This window comes from Mytilus edulis, chromosome 2 (assembly GCF_963676685.1).
Source record: "Mytilus edulis chromosome 2, xbMytEdul2.2, whole genome shotgun sequence".
Taxonomy (NCBI): domain Eukaryota; kingdom Metazoa; phylum Mollusca; class Bivalvia; order Mytilida; family Mytilidae; genus Mytilus; species Mytilus edulis.
Window position 1 is genome coordinate 93,261,281 of NC_092345.1, and position 18,123 is coordinate 93,279,403.

General features: G+C 30.5%; 2 protein-coding genes across 4 annotated transcripts in view; both read right to left on the reverse strand.

The window, feature by feature from the left end:
* The window catches only part of LOC139511085 (embryonic protein UVS.2-like), a 53,348-nt gene extending 36,163 nt beyond the window's left edge, over positions 1-17,185 (reverse strand). Inside the window, exon 1 of the mRNA XM_071297657.1 lies at positions 17,107-17,185. The gene's annotated coding sequence lies outside the window, so the exon portion shown is untranslated. The remainder of the gene's footprint in view (positions 1-17,106) is intronic.
* LOC139513467 (embryonic protein UVS.2-like) overlaps positions 4,376-18,123 on the reverse strand; it is a 28,184-nt gene continuing 14,436 nt past the window's right edge. The window contains exons 1-9 of one of the 3 annotated variants that reach the window (XM_071302012.1): positions 17,437-17,623; positions 15,280-15,457; positions 14,516-14,609; positions 13,784-13,896; positions 12,752-12,931; positions 12,374-12,464; positions 9,183-9,301; positions 6,344-6,484; positions 4,376-4,518 (exon numbers count right to left, since the gene is read on the reverse strand). In XM_071302012.1, the coding sequence (XP_071158113.1) occupies positions 4,436-4,518; positions 6,344-6,484; positions 9,183-9,301; positions 12,374-12,464; positions 12,752-12,931; positions 13,784-13,896; positions 14,516-14,609; positions 15,280-15,337 (879 nt within the window). In that variant the 5' untranslated portion in view covers positions 15,338-15,457; positions 17,437-17,623 and the 3' untranslated portion in view covers positions 4,376-4,435. Of the gene's footprint in view, positions 4,519-6,343; positions 6,485-9,182; positions 9,302-12,373; positions 12,465-12,751; positions 12,932-13,783; positions 13,897-14,515; positions 14,610-15,279; positions 15,458-17,436; positions 17,624-18,123 lie in introns of those variants that run through there. The other 2 variants (XM_071302014.1, XM_071302011.1) reach the window with 2 other exon arrangements.

Sequence of the window (18,123 nt, forward strand, 5' to 3'; positions counted from 1 at the left end):
ATATTATAGTAATTGGGTAAAGGAAAACATAATTTTTGTAAATGATGTAATTGATGATAAAGGAGAAATTTCTCATAAAATATTAGATAAACTTAAAAAGAAACAAAATTGGATTTCCGAAATATGTTCCCTTCGGAAAGCTTTACCCAAAAGTTGGATCCAAAAATTAAAGAGCAATATATCAAAACATACTAAAATCAACATTACACAAGACATTAAAATGTTAAGTAATGGATTGTATTACGATCTAGACAAAATTAAGTTTAAAGAAATTTATAATATTATTATCAGGTCAAATAAAGAGCTTCCAGTAGGTTTTTGCTCATGGAAAAACCAACTATCAGGTGAAAATGTTATATATTTCATTAAGAAAAATTTATCTTTCACCTTTCTTTTTTTAAAAGATAATAGATTAAAAATGTTTAGATGGAAATTACTGCATAATATTTTAGCTATTAACCATAATTTGTATCGCTGGAAGGTAGTTAATAGTGAAAACTGTGAACTATGTTCTAAATCTGATAGCTATAATCATTTTTTCTTTGAATGCACATGGGTAAAAAATTATTGGACATTTCTACACAAAATATTTATGTATCTTAATATTGGGCAACATGTTTTTTGTCTACAAAATCTTGTAGTAGGGTACAAAATTGAAGATGTGGATTATCATGTACTTAATCATATTATAACAATTGTTTGCTTTGTGATTTATAAATGTTTTTATTTATCCGAAAAGAGAACCAAATATGTGAATATAATGTCAGTCCTAAAAAACGAAATTGATACACAAATTTTATATCATCCGGAAAATTCCTTTTTGAGAAAATTTCAAAGAAAAATTTTAGAAAATTGATTCTTTGGCTGTCATATTTATAGTTGATTGACCTACATTTTTGAGAATCACAAAAATGTCATTGAAATAAAAAGAAGACAAATTTCTAACGAAATTGCTTTTTATTTTTTTTTGTTTGATTATCATATATAGTATATCATTCAATGTTCAGCGTACTTGAAAGATAAGACACTATCTAAAAACTACCATAATTCAATTATACTGACCTCTTAATCCGATCGAAACCATGCTCTTTCACTTTCGATTAATCCAAAACTAAAAGCTAAACAAAAGACGGTCAAAGTTCCGTTTTTCTTTTCATTGTGAAGTAAAGTACATGTTGTAGACAGCTATTACTCTGTTAATTGTAACTAACACGCAATACTACATGTATGTAAAATTATAAAAAGTTTACCAATAAAATCCCCTGGTTTTATTGGTAATTAACCATACAGGGCAGAACCTTAATGCCATTGTTGTAACATTAAGGAGATTTGTTAACAACTATTATAGTAAAATAAAGTATCTGAAGTTGAAAAAAAAAAAAAAAAAAAAAAAAAAAAAAAAAAAAAAGATAATTTAGAATCTTCCTTGAAGGTGGTGCACGAATTCTCAGCTAAATAACTCGATTGATGTGTCATTTGTATACAAGAGTTATATTCCTTTGAACTATGAGTCTATGTTTAATTTCATAACGTCAATATGTTGATTGTCTACCTTAAACAGGGTTATAATTATATCTTATAAATATAGTTTTTTTTATTGAATTTAAAATCATTACAAAATCTGTAATGTACTGGATACTCGTATTTTTCAATAGTTTATCAAAGACATTTATGTATATCTATAATTTCTTTTATTTGTTTTGAAATGTTTAAAATTAATATATACCAATATAAAGAATTATTTTGTTATCTTATAAATATTTTTTTTTGTTATCTGTAAGTATTCATATCGTGTTTATACGTAAATAAATAAACAAGGTCAAATCTGCCTTCATCATCACTAACTTTCTTAGAGCGATGAGAAACTGATGTCAATCACAGATCACAGAAGAAAACTTTCCTTTGTTATAACCTTAATATACCATTAAGGTATATAGGGGGAAATATTCTGAAACAAGTCAATATGTCACAGAAAAAGCATCTTCCCGTTATTCATGAAATTGCTCTCTATTAAAGCCATATCCTGTAAATTTAATTATTAAAAAACCCACGTTTTTCCTACTTTTTGAGGTACAATATGCCGGTGAAAAACATTAATTGTGCTGTCAAGAATACACTGTTTCAAGTTGTGGTATGCATCAAAAACTGTCCAACAGCATTCGTCATTCTACTCGTAAAGGCATTTGTTTCTAAGATCGGTATGGTGTATACCATTATGCCAGAACTCAAATGAAGCAGAAAGCTGATGTAACTTATCTGCTTTACTCGATCCCTTAAGACAAATACATGAAAGTAGTGTAATAACGCCTAACACAAACACAAAACAGTACACCATAGCCACCATTTTATTCCAGAAGCTTCTAACTGATGCCGAATGCTAGAGTGTAAAATTGTAATTGGGACCTACCCAAAACAATTAGAACTTTTCTGAAAAAAGACTATAAATGAAAACAGAACTATATCATCTTCCTATAATGATTGAATGTTAGGAAAATTGACCAGAGTTATCTTACTTTAATCACAGAGAGGGGAAAGCAAACAATTTTTAATTTAAGCCTAATTAACATTAAAACAATTTTCCATTTACAAAAAAAGTTACCTTATTGAAATATAAGGACTTTGTTAGCTAAATCTATTAATTTTATTAGATATTATGAATTTTTATGACAATAGAGAAACATGCTAAACTATTCAATATTGAATAATTCTTGTATTCTTATTATTTACTATAGAGGGGAATAAACTCCATGATTATTTACAAGTACGTAAAGAGAGTATTTGGTTGGATCTCATAGGGAAAGTCAAACTCATGACTCGAAAACAAACTGACAAGTGTCATGACAAAAACCCAGAAAACAAATTCAAGAAAACAACAATACACGAAACATAAGGTCAATCCGTTCTCAGATTCCAATATTTAACAACGATGCTGTGTCGTATTCGCTTAACAAAACAAAATGGCTACTGAGAGTAATTTCATAAGTTACAGTAATTCATCAAGACATCTTGTCCATTTGTGTAATCATCAATCAATCATTTTTGTATGTCATTGATAAGTATTTATCTTTCTATGTAGTGTTTTGTTTCTAGACTGGTGTTTGTGTTTTTGTCTCTGTTTTTGCAATGTCGTTGTCAGTTTTTCATCGACATATCATAATGATGATAGTTTGCATGTAATGGAATTTTTGCAGCAATTACTGGAGTATTTTACATTTTACGTGTCTTGTTGTAGTGCCAGATTGATGACTCTACCTCCACATATCCTCTTATTATAATTGGCTCGTCGACTTGCCCTACCAACTTGATTAATTGTTTAAACTTTTTCAGTTCTTGATAATTATATTGTGTTTGATATTGATATTTGTATATTTTGACCGAGTTACTCTGTATAGCTTTTTTGAGATAGAAGGATTACGTTTCGTTTAAAACGGGAGGTTTGGCTAGCCCTAAAACCAAGTTAAACACAACATTTTTTCTAAAAATGTCCCATACCAAGTCAGGAATATGACAGTTGTTATCTACACTCTATGTGTTTTGGGGTTTGATTTTTTAGTAGGTCATTGGATATCACTTAATGTCAAATGTTCCTAGCTGTCCAATTCATATCAACATATATAATATTAAAAACACTTTAATATGCAATTCTTTCTTCATCCACCCATCTAAAATTACAAGCTGCTAATGAATTAAATTGTTTAAATACTAACAAAGACTATCCCTTTTGTAAGAAGTATGACAGTTTACCAAACTACTGTTTCTGATTTGGCTGCAGTAACATATTTCTATGTCTTTAATTTGATTGTAAGAAAGTAACGCTTTATGTCTGTTATAGGAAGCATTGTGGAAATGTTAGTACCAAATTTTGATTTTTCTTTGACCCACAGTGTCAAAAGAAGTTTACATCTGGAAAAACCATTTCAAACAAATTCTCTAACAATTTATTTCGGCGTTATATATTTTTTTTTATTGTTAAGTAATTTTAAAGGTATTTTGAGCAATTGTATTTTTGTGACGTGTTCAAAGAATGGTATATTCCTACATCAGAGAATCAATTTTGATTAAAAAGTTCTAATGATGCAATATAGGGATTGCATTGAACTCCCGATGAACCCTATTGTTGATAGGTAAGTAAAACGTCTACGGATTTGGTCGATTAAAACATTCCCAACTGATGTTTCAAAGGAACGCTGTTGTTGAACATCTGATTTTGTTTGTTTGTAAAGTGACTAGATTTGATTTTAAGATGGTGGAAATAACATTAATGGAAAAAAAATATCAGACATCTAGACTCTCAACTCAACATGTGTTCTCCTTTTGATTCTATACTAAAATTCTTTCGCATCATACATTAATTCTGGCCATGACAGAAAATGAATTATATATGAAATTCAAATATATTTTTTAATTGAAGGTATGATCATAGTTTGTTATATTTTCAGCTGAGACAAAATGACAAGATGAATGTTAAAATATAAAATGGTTTTGTAATATTTGCTGAGCAATATGAGCATGGCAAATCTGAAATAGAAAAAAAGAAACTAAGCAAAATGACAATGATACTTAAATCAACAAAGAACTACTATTAAACAGATGGGAAGAGTATGTTTCATAAATGTTTTATTTTCGAATCAAAAGATAAATATCAATACCAAAATACGCAATCCTTCATAACCTGACAACAGTACCGTAACTATGTCCCTTCCGAATAAGTCTGCTAAAAAGTTTGGTTAGCTTTTGAAGTGAATGCCGACAGTTTTGTGCTTTTTAAAGACTATTACCATACAATATTGGATGTAAAATACCTGAATGTATCATATGTTCGATGTTGATTTATATTTACGAATTATGTCCTTGTACCGATGACAAAATTTAGTAAATGTTTCGACTAGTTTGTGATATCAAAAAGCTGGTGTAATTTTTTTCAGTCATACAGAGAAGTCTTTCGCTGAAATCAAATACGTTGTTAATAAAGTTGCTCAGGTGTAGTCGTGATCGTTCGTAGCTTTTTTTCTTTTTTTTTTTAAACTGTATTTGTCATGGTTCTTTTTACTTTCCTTTTTTTTATATTATGATTTCGCTTTTGGATTATTATATTTTTGTTCGTGTTTTCATAACTGAAAGCTGTTTTAAAGTCTGAGTGACTTTTTTTCCGAGTTATGAACGTATTTTGAAGCACATATTTGCCTGGTCTACAATTTGTACATTTGCTTGTATCTGCTTTTTAGTGCAGAATAAATAACTCCCATCTTTTTTCACAATACTTTCCAAGGAATTATTAGTTCTCATGTTTTTGTTCAGATTACGCATTCAGTAAGTGTCTAAACTGATACATTCAAAATGAGTTGCTAACACAGTATTTTGATTTTATAGAATATATACAAATTTTATTTCACTAATAAATTAATGGAAAATGCTATTAAATGATAAGCCTGGTACCTTTAACTATTAGCATGTCGTTATGTTCTATCAATTGTTTAATTGTGTATTTCTCTGTCCTGAATGTTCTGTCATTTATTTGTATTGTAGTCCTGTCAAGTAATGTTGTCATGTTAGTGTTATATTTAACATTGCCATAAATGTGGGAGGTTTGGATAGCCACAAAACCAGGTTCAACCCACCAATTTTTTACTTAAAATGTTCTGTACCAAGTCAGGAAAATGGCAATTGCTATCTTATAGTTTGTTTCTGTGTGTGTTGCATTGTAGTTTTTTTGTTGCGCTTTCGTGTTTCTATAGTGTTGTTGTTTTACTGTTATATTTGAAGTGTTTCTCTCAGTTTTAGTTTGTAATCTGGATTTGTTTTCTTTCAATCGATTTATGACTTTCGAACAGCAGTATACTACTGTTGCCTTTATTATATTCATAATTAAATTATAATATTTGCATAGACAATCTAATCACAAAACTAAGCATGTAACCGTTCTATTATAAAATGAAGGTGGTATATATTATTTCTTTGTCAAATTTGTTTTATTGATATTATTCAATGATTTTATTCTTCAATTCAAAATTGTGGCGTGATTGTCAGCTAGCAAAGGATTCCGCTCATACCGCAACTAGAAGCCGTCTTAAACTTGCAGTGAGACAAAAATCATTGCTACGTGTTTAAGTCCTCATCGTGACTTTGAAAACAACAATACAATTGCTATTTCCTAGCATTTTTGGTTTTTGGCTTACGCTGAATATTCTTTTCTTGATAAAAAACTATTTAAAATCATTATTGTGTATTTATAGTTTTAAAAAAGGTTAGTTTGTTTTAATATTACAGCACATACGCGTAGTTTAAAATTGTAAATTTTAAGCGATTCATAAAAGAATTATTTTTAAAACGCCACTATACTTACCTGTTTGTTGGTACGATAATATAAATCCATGTTTTGTTTGCTCATTATCGCTGTGGAAATCGACTGTTATGGACGTCCCATTCGAGATATATGTTATCTCTGACCAAAATTTTTCCTTACATAACATTAGACTATATCCCTCTAACAAAGAGTAAAACAATGTATCAAATACCAAAAAAATGGAATTAACTTTGATAGTATGAATACAACTGACTCGAGGATATCGAATATGGATATATATGTTGTGTACAAGTTGTAATGTTGTACAAATTATAATTTGTACATATTTTTGTACAAGTAATCAGTGTTTTATGAACAGCTTAACACAAATGGATGATGCAAGCACAGATTTTTGTTACATATATTTCTGTCAATATTTTCACAACTAAGTGATATAGTCTTATACTGAGCATTGATTAAAAAAAAACATTATAAGAACACAAAAAGATTTTTTTATGGATATGATTTTGGAAAACGGACAAAAATAAAATTAGAATTTAAACCATTCAGGTGTTCTAATTTCCAGTTTGAGAACAAAGAATAGCACTTAATGTTAGGCTGAAGTATATAAATGTGAATATAAAAGAATAATTCTTATATGATTTGCATATCTATAAATACTTGAATTGGATTGGTCAATTAGAATTTTTCTCTAAGTTTACACTTCGATAAACCATGTTTCCGAAACTACTTTTGTAATCTATTCATGCGCGATACACAATCTTGCAGTGATCCCGGGATTTTCAGCAAATTGAGATTAAAAAACAATTGCATAACAGTTGTGACTATTCTAGTGCATAAATAACAAAAAAATAAATAAATTTGTTGCACTAAAGCTTCGAAAATGTACAAAAATTAAATTTAATAAAATTCCGCGAAATTTCATGAAGGATTTGGCGAATTTACGTCATGGTAAAACACGACGTCATACGAATGAAAATTTTCAAGGGAAAGATTATTTCGTTAGGTGCACGTTTCAAATTCGGATAAAATTTAATTAAAATGAAGTTTTTGAGGTAGGTGCTATTTCATTTAAGATTCCGTTGTATTTATCGGACATTTATGGTTTTTAGAAAGTCAAGATGGCGGCGTACTCCTTAGTTACGACTTGCCATTGTGCTTTTGATTGGTAAATATATATAGTAGCCATCAACAAAAAAAATGTTTGGCTGAAGAATTATAAGGATTAAACACATTTTTTCTAGAGGTTATTGATGTGTAAACCGGGGCTCATACTCACAAACTCAACATAAGGACTTTTATTCAGTTTGTAAGTTAATCGCCGCGGTTTACATATCAATAACCTCTAGAAAAAATGTGTTTAATCCTATAATAATTCTTATATGATTTGCATATCTTTCAATACTTGAATTGGATTGGTCAATTAGAATTTTTCTCTAAGTTTACACTTCGAAAAACCATTTGTATAAACTTACATCTTGTACACAGCATATATACTATAAGCAACGCCCCATATTTTGTACCGGTAGTTTAGAGGTAGTAAAATCGTTCTCAAGTGTACTGAATGGTAAAACAAATCAAAATAGCTGAAACATAAAAAAAGTTGTTGTTGTTCACCCAACTTTGTCAATATAACGGATTATAAACAACTGTCATACAAGTTGAATGCTAAGCTAACTATAAAACCAGAATTTATCCACCAGATAAATGCATTTATATTAACCGAGTCAAAAACATGATAGTTTATTTCTATTGCCGTTGGTTTATACAGTCGTGCATTTGATTTTGTTAGTTTTTATGGACTCATCCCTTATGAATTAACATTATATCATTTGTTTATTTATACATCATATGTCACATATAAATGCTTGCACCAAGTCAGGAATATGACAGTTGCTATCCATTCGTTTGAAGTGTTTGAGCTTTTGATTTTGTCATTTGATAAGAGACTTTTTTAGGATTTTACTTTTTAAAAATGAGATTAAACATTAACTGCAGTCAAATGAACCATAACACTTGAAAATTTAACATATGAGGCTTCAAAAACTAATGAAAAGCAACTGACACTTTTCTAATAGTTAAGATATTTGCAAGAAGAAACAACAGAGGCCACCAACAATATTGAATAGCAACTGACACTTCTGATATTTCAGTCATTTGCAATTGGAAATGGTGCTGTTAAACCTATATTGTCGGTTAAAGTCTAATTCAGGAAAAAACCCACATAAGATTAAACAGATGAGGATGATGACGGTGACACAGTGACGGTGACGGTAACTGAAATGGTGATGACGATGATGGTGACGGTGACACGGTGACAGTGACGGTAACTGGTGATGATAATGATGATGACGATGATGATGATGATGATTTTGATGATGACTTTGACGATGATGATGTTGATGATATAATGGCGATGACGATGATGATGATGACGACGATGACGATGATGACGACGACGACGACGACGATGACGACGACGACGATGATGATGATGATGATGATGATGATGACGATGATGATGATGACGATGATGATGATGATGATGATGATGATGATGACGATGACGATGATGACGATGACGATGACGATGACGACGATGACGATGACGATGATGACGATGATGATGATGATGATGATGATGATGATGATGATGATGATGATGATGATGATGATGATGATGATGATGATGATGATGATGATGATGATGATGATGATGATGATGATGATGATGATGATGATGATGATGATGATGATGATGATGATGATGATGATGATGATGATGATGATGATGATGATGATGATGATGATGATGATGATGATGATGATGATGACAAGGACGAGGAGGAGGAAGAGGAAATAAAATTAAATAGCTAACCATCTGTAACTTTAAGGTGATCATACTGACAAGATGCATCAAATTCAATGTCCATGAACATAAGGTTTAATATAACTCTTCCTAATGTAGTCTGTATTACCCATTGGCAGTCTTTATCTCTGAATATAAGAACAATATTGGTGTATTATGAGTTTATATATATGTAGAGGTCAAATATTTTATATTACCACCATCGTCGAATTATAATTTATTATTATACTTCCTGTAAGAATGTCCTTCTATAGAAAAATTGCTCCATTTTTGCATAGTTTTTTAAAGAAATATATAGCGTTAACTGCACTATGCGAAAATAGTATGCCTTGCTGTTGCAACAGACTATTGATTTTCATGTCAATCATTGTCAATTACACGTGCAAAGGCGGAGCTTAGTTGCTTTGACAGACAAGTGGGTTGGATTTATAAGCATGGCAATTAATAAACTATTACAATTGAACAATCAGGGGGAAATAGAAGATATATTCATTTAAATTGCTCTGACATTTTAAGAGACTTTAAATTACTGTAGTTTCTGTTAGAACGTTTTTGTTCTTTGTTTACTTCTGCTTACTGCCGTTGAAGCCAAAATTGTTTGAATACTTTAGAAGTAATTTGTTTACAGATAAATAGTTATGATCTGCTATCATTGTTTTTTTTTGTAAGTTATTGAGTTATATGAGTATTGTTTTTATACTGCAACTTAAATTTATAAAATCATAGCTTTTTTAATCGTAAAAAACCCTTTTGTATCCCTTAATTGATCTCTGATTGTGGAGAAAGTGTTCCATGATGAAATTGACATTATACAAAATAAAGCTATGGTTCTATATTTAGGAAATTAACACAACTAGTTGCAGTATAAATACATCTATATGCAGAGTTACATAAAGCGCATTTTTTTAACACTGAAATACACTACTGTCACTATTCAAAATAGTAAACAGTCAGTATAATAATGATATTAATGTTGTGTTTAACATTGACTATGGAAAATAGTAGCCAGGGTTTGAGACAATAGTGCACTCCCCTTCGGGTCGTGCACTACTGTCTCTCACCCTGGCTACTATTTTCGCATAGTCAATGTTAAACACAACATTATTATATAAATATTAATTAATTTAGAAGACTGCTGTTTTATTGTCAAAGTATTCGTGGTTCCTATAATATATCCATTGAGGAATGAATGCCTTTAATACTACTAGAAAATTGAACGTTTTTCAACATCAGAATAATAGAGGAAGCGTTTGGTAACAACAATCACTAAAGCTACATTAACATCCCAAAAGCCTGTAAACACTGAGGATGCTACATAATAAAATAATAAAACCTGCATCAACCCGAAACGTTTACATTAGGTAATGGTGATGTCAGATCTCGGCAACATTTTTCTTGCTTATTTTTGTAGGGTGTCATCCAGTGGTCTTATATATAAACCCGTTAACCCCCATGTTTGATTACACTCCAAATATGTGTTGAAGTGGTATTGAAAATCGAAGATATTATGTTTATATTATTTGTATAAGAATGATCTTTTAGTTAATTGGCATGACGGACTTATCGATAGAGGTTAGGATAACTGTTCCTCTTTGTGGGAATTAAAATCGATACACCAACCTACTGTGTTTTGAAATAAAATTGAGAATGGAAATGGGGAATGTGTCAAAGAGACAACAACCCGACCAAATAAAAAACAACAGCAGAGGGTCACCAACAGGTCTTCAATGTAGCGACAAATTCCCACACCCGGAGGTGCTTGAAACACTACTTAACCCATATTAAGGTTCCTAGTCACTGTGTATAGATCAACTAAATATTAGGGACAATCAATTCTATTAAGAAGAAAAGTTAGTGTCACAAGGGATCATTATAGTACTAAGTAGACCAAAGAAGGTCAGTACCATACCTCCAACTGAATGATCAAATTAAGTAAACAATTGAGTAATATAATGATTAAGTGCATAGTATGGCGATCGACTATATTGTACAGGACAGGATTCTGACGTGGTATCTGGAACATTCCTGTCACATGGGGCCATTGCGTATGTTGCAATATGTCACCATGATACGTACATATATATTACATTGTCAACTCAAAAAATGAGGTAAAATTATCAGGATGAAATACAGAGAACGACAGAAAAATCTATTCAATAAGGAATCCTTTGGTATAATAGTATCAAATAATTTACATATAAAAAGTTCCTTTGTGGTGTGGAAGCAAAACATAATAAGTAAGTGAGGGGGTTGAGCGATCACAAACATGTTGAACCCGCCATATTATATATGTGCCTACCTCAATGCAAGAGCTTGTATTTTAGTGGTTGTTGTTGGTTCGTGTCTTTCATAGGATTTTTTCTTAAATTGTTTTGCTATAAATTAGGTCGTTAGTATTTGTAATCTAATTGTTTTATATATTTTTATTTCGGGGCTTATTATAGCCAACTATAAAGAATAGGGTTTTCGTGGTTTTTAAGGCTGTACAGGTGCCTTTAATTGCTTAGATACATTTCATTCCAACTTCGGCTGACAGTTGTCTAATTGGAAATCATACCCCATCTCCTTGTTTGTATATCGAAAATACCATGGCAAATAATCCTACCTATGATCTTCTTAGTTTGTAGCTTTTTTATATTTCGTCTCTAAGTATTTGAATAGCGTGTTACAGGTGAATGTACACACGCGTGTAGGAAACCAATCATTCATTCAATGGAATATAAAATTACGATTGGTCATATGAGAGTAATGGTCATTTAAAATCTAGAAGTTAAACTCTGATCCTCATCTTCAAGCAAAAATGCTAGTATATTTTTTTAGAAATCAAAGATAAGTTAATCTTTTTATTTCGTCCATTAAAAAGCTGTATCGTTCACAATAATGCATACTTCATTTCTTATATAAAATACTATCCTACAGATCATGCCAAAAAAATTTAACAGCTTCTGTCTACTCGTTAATGCTTTAATTCTCGGTTGACATTCATTTGAATACGGAATATTCATAAAGAAAAAAAAAGATATATACTGTCAATGTTATTATTTACATAGTGTGCTAGAGACCTAATACAAAATATATGTGGTCAGTTAATTCCATATGAGGTGATAGCGAAGCTCGAATCCTCATATTAAAATAACTGTCCACATTTATTTTAGTAATGTCTAGTATGTTTCATGTCGTGCATATATATTGAAACTTACGTAGTATACGATTCAGGGAAAGAAGGGGAAGTAATATATTGTAGATTGCTGGTTGCAGAGAGAGTGACCGGTGAGCTACATGCTGATCCTGCTGTAAAAAGATAACAATGAATGTTGAGATAATTCAGATTAAAAAAAATTGTAAAAAGAAAAAAGTCTGTTGATATGTTGACTGCATGCTTTAAGTTTAAACTTTACAGGGTTTAATTAATCAAAGTATTTTGTTTTTACTGCATTTTCTGGACAAACGGTAAAGGACCTAAACAGAGACAAATAATACTCATGATCAGAAATCAAATATCGTTATGCAGCAAAATTGCGCGATACATTGCATATTTTATTTTAACATAAGAATATCAAGAAATTAATTATGCTTACCAAAATCATGACCACTGATTATTTTCATATCAAACCCTTTTTCAGTAGCTGCTGATATACCGTCTGATACAAATTCAATATATGCCGATTCCGCTGTTGTTACCATGAATCCACTTGTTTTGACATTTCCATTATCTGAACAATGGTTATCTCCCAGAGTATTAGCGGAACTGTTCTGACCTTAAATGACAAAGAGTTTGCATATGTGAATGTGTAAAGAGAAAGATATAAATTGAGTAAATCGTATTGATTTTCTCTATTGGTTTATCTACTTCTCATCGGTAAACGAAAACCATTGAGCATGAGAAACCATTTTCAGTTTTTTTTAATATTAATGCAGTGAATTACTGTGTTTTTTTTTATATATATATTATAACTCCATCAATTTTTTTTGCGGTTCTCTCTTAAACTAGGTACCATTTAGTAAACTATCAAAATAATCAGTTTGGATGAGAATATAGTCAAGTAATTCAAACCTTTGTATGGTCTTACAATAGTCATTTTTGGGGGCCCGTTATAGCTTGCTGTTCGGTGAGTGCAAATGCGCCGTGATGAAGGCCGTACTTTGACCTACAATGGTTTTTCTTTTACAAATTGTGACTTGGATGGAGAGTTGTTTCATTGGCACTCATACCACATCTTCTTACTTCTTATATCTATTTAAGCATGTCCTAGTAAAGGAAACAAGAGTTGAGAGTTTTATCAAAGCCACATATACCATGCTAAAAGATAGAAAAACAATCAAGGGGAATACACCAGTAGCACACATTCTAAATCAGTAAAACTATTATATATAAAAAGAAAATTGGAGCACTTTTCGTGAATGGAGGAGGAATTAGAAGAGAACAACGTGTACAGCTTATAGAACAATCACAAATAAATATGAAATGTTCCTTTAAAAAAGAAAAAAAAATCCACGCTTTATATTTTTTTTTCTTTTGATTTTATTTTATAAAACAAATTGTAAAATTAAAAATACTCTACACTTTTTATGTTTATATATAAACTTGTATATATTTAAACAATAGTTACCGTCATGAACGTTGACTGTGTCACCACTACATGAAACAGTGTTCTCTGTGCTCATTATTAACAGAACATCACCTTGTACTTGAGTTCTAGCAATCCAAGAACAATTTAGATCTCTGCAATACGAAGTATGGCAATGATAACATTGTGTGTAAAACTATAGTCATAATCACCATTTATAATCTTTAATATGCAATTTTATTAAGTCAGGACTATGCGTCGTTTCAATTAAACATTGTTCGAGAGATTAATGCTAAACCAGATCGAAAATAATGCAATCCATACTCGTTATCTATAGCATTATATACTCACCCAGCCTACACGTTAGGGTCTAGCATTATATTCAATATGTATCATCAGTATCCTGATTTGTTGTGTCGTTCTCTCTTTATCCTTTATTCCCTTTTCAGTATAGTTTAGTAATTTTTATGTTGTTTATATTATGTAATGCATGCTCACATTCAATTTGATTTGTTAAACGTATTGTATTGTGGAGACGATATTGTATTGTAGATAAGACTTCTTAAACATGTCACTATTCGGTGTGAGCCAAGGCTTCGTGTTTTCTGTAATTTGACCTATAATGGTGCACTTGTACAAATTGTGACTTGGATGGAGAGTTGTCTCATTCTCACTCATACCTCATCTTCTTATACCTTTTTATAAGTGTCTGACCCTTTTTGCTTTGAGTGAATAAAAAATGTTTAAACTAATATACTATTTTATGATACTCACCCAGCATATCCGTTAGGATATCCAGGAGGTGTGATGCTAGTAATGCTATATCCTACAATCATTTCAGCTGGTGTACCACTACATTGTGCTGCTACTGTAATGTGTAGAATAAATTATAATGTTTATATTTCTAACATTGATCATATTCAATGTTCGGATATCAATTTAAAAAGGTAGGTAGAGAAATAAAATTAAAGTTCAATCTTGTCATGATAAATAATAAAAGTTATTGAAATTTTGCACATCTGCTGTGCTTCAAATTTTTCAAAACACTGTTCAATTGAAAACTGAATATGGTGGTTTTTTATATACATTAATTGTTTATTGCAAACAAATCATCAATAAAATTTACTATTTATAAGGAGAATGGAAAACCAATTTCAGTTTTATTTATTATCATAGCGAACTATAAATTGTTTACACATCGTTATTCTAATACATCATTTTGCATTACTTGTTGTAGCAAAGCGTCTGACAGATGACAACTGAATTGTTTATTCTGATGCAAACATAGGGAAATAGAGAATGTGTACTTAGAATGCATCAAACAACAAATAAAATCACAGGTAATTATACAATACGAAAACATCTATAACAAAACATAATCGCCTATTATAGTACATTGAAAGAGAACATAAGGCATACTTAAAAAAAAAAAATTACTTGATATGGACTCAAAAAGTAAAAGTGTACAAAATGCCAATACTTGATCAGTGCAAAAAATATTTTTAAGATTAGAAAAAATATATAGTTCCTTCATTTACCTTGATATATGGTAAGTGAAAGAAGCACACAAAGCAGCAGATATCGTACTGATATCATCTTCAGTTCTTAGTACGTTTACAAGGCGGCAACCATTAACTGTGATTTTTTGTTCATCTATTAAATATATCGTCTAACGTCTGTTATGATATGCACTTAAATTTCACTAGTTTCGAATTCCTACAATAAAGGATGAATTGTTGGACCATATGCACATGGTAATAAACTATTAAATATTTTGATACATTGTAATAACGATCTATTTCATTCAGTGTGTTGTTCTATCATGTCTTGAACACTGCTTCGTTATCAGTTACCATATGCTTACATCTTTACACTTCAATATGATGTTAAAGTCAAACTATAACCGTGTTTAGGAATCCGATCCAAACTGAATTGTTCTACGATGTCTTAATTAACCAATGAAGATAACACGGACGTATCACAATTTTTTGACTGATACCATACATTCACTTTTAAACAAACTTTTTGAAAAATGTTACTTTTATTCAAATTACAACAAGAATATGTACGAATAAAGCAGACATACATACAGTCGCATTGATGCTCCAACGCTTTATTAATTTATTTGTATATGATTGCGGTTTGCCCAATGTTTGGATAAATTCAAATATCCGTCAAATGAAAACTAATGATAAAGATGGGTTGAAAGTAACTGTTGCATTAAAACTTAAAACAGCGTAAATTTTAAAATTGAATTGTATATAAAACACGGGACAAAATGAGACGAGGTCCTGCTGGGTTTACGAATTACAGCATATTGAACACTTTTGAATGAATGATATGCAATTTTCCCTTAATGTTATTCTAATGTTAAAACGCCTTCTAATTACATTAAAATTTGAAGAACTTTTTTCTTATATTGCGTAAATTAATAAATGCGTTGTTTATACAATGTATGTACGCAAATAAGCAACTTATAAATAAGAGGGAAACTGTTTTAACTCCGCCTGTTTTTCAAACAAATAACATATACATTTTAATTAATGAATCTTTGGTTTTTTTTTCTAATTAAATAAGGAATTAAATCATGTAAAACATGCCTGGTATATTTATTAAGACAGGGATATGTCATTTTTCATAAAAGATACATCATGCGTATTTCATAATAAGCATTGCCCAATTAAGGATCACCATCCTATATATTCTTATATTATACATGCATTAAATACATCTCGGTTAATCCTGTAATTTGATTGGTTACCTAAAGGGGGAAATGGTAATGAGTGTTGAAATCTGGACATCCTGTATGCTATAAATGTTATTCGGTATTCAAAGAGGATATTAGCTCATAGTACATGTACCAATAAGTGGTCTATATCTCCTTTGTACGTCGTCTCAGGAGAAATACGTATAAAGGATCCCGAATAAAAAATAATTGTATTGCGTGCGTTGTGAATCACAGAAGGCAAGCGTTGTTGCCAATCTTTATTTTTTTACTCGTAAAATGAACATGTGAAATATAAAAGAGCTTTAACTTTGAACTTCACTCACTGTAGAACAAATGGCTAATGTGATACTGATAACAAATATATAAATTATCCATTTATTAACAATCTGAGGGTTACGTTTAATGAGTGTTTTCTGAAATAAAGAGTTCTTAATTACGGATATAAGCGGAAAATATGAATACTAGACCACAACAATTCACTGAAAACGAAGATTGAGCAGTTCAAATCGCATTAAAACTGGCGTTAAATTTAGGTTCTCCGAAATGATCAAAATGTCCTGTACTTCTATAGTTACACACACTGTGTTACTCATGTAAAATGCGTGAGTCACATCCAGGTATATGTCATAATACATACATAAAGTAGGTTTGTAGACGTCTTTTCTCTAACCGTACAGCATCACCACATTTATGAACTATATAGTCTCTGGTTCTTACACTTTCTGGAGATAGAAAGTTTGGAATGACAACAGATTTTTTTGGGACAAGAAATAAATAAAAACTGTTAAAGCAGACAAAATAGACAAAAGAAATGATAAGCACAAAACACAATCAAATAAAGGAAACAAAAACCTGTTTAAAAATCACTGCAAAAAGATTGACCAACAAGAACTCAGAAATAATCTTTATTTTATAAGTAAAATTATTTTTTGTTATTTTAGAAGTATAACATGAATTTAGATCTTACCTTCAAAACGACTTAACTTCCGTGGTATACTATTTTGTTAATAATGTAATATCAATAAATACGTATAATTTGTCTTGTATAACGAATATAAATAGCGTCGACTCCTCTCCCATAATTGCTTGACAATAATAAACATTATATAAAATGCAGCATTAAACATGTATCATGAGCTTCCATTTAAACACTTAAAAAATGACACTCGGAACGGGACAACCCTTAATTTCTATATCTTCTTACACTCAATTGTAATATGAATACGTTTTATAAGTTGGAAGTGTTAACCTTTTAAACTATAATTTGCTTGACATATCAAAAGCTTTATCATGGGACTCCATTTATATTACCTAATGGCATTTCTCTGTATGATATAATAAAAGTAGTGATACTAATTATCCACTATTCTACTGATATAAAGGTGTCATACCACCAATTAAAAGTCCCTATCTGTTCAACCAAATTTTGCCAATTTTCACAGCTTTCTAAATATTTTACCTTAAGTTTAACTTCATAGAAACCGGTATATCCTGAATTGAACATGTATCAGCTTTCTACATGCCAATTTTCACCATACCTTTAAAGCCTTCTAACAAAATAACTGACCTTCATACAGAGGTACCCCAAAAATAACCCCTGGTTTTCTGGAAATCTTAATTTGGATACTATGGAGCGTATTAATCCTCAATTTTT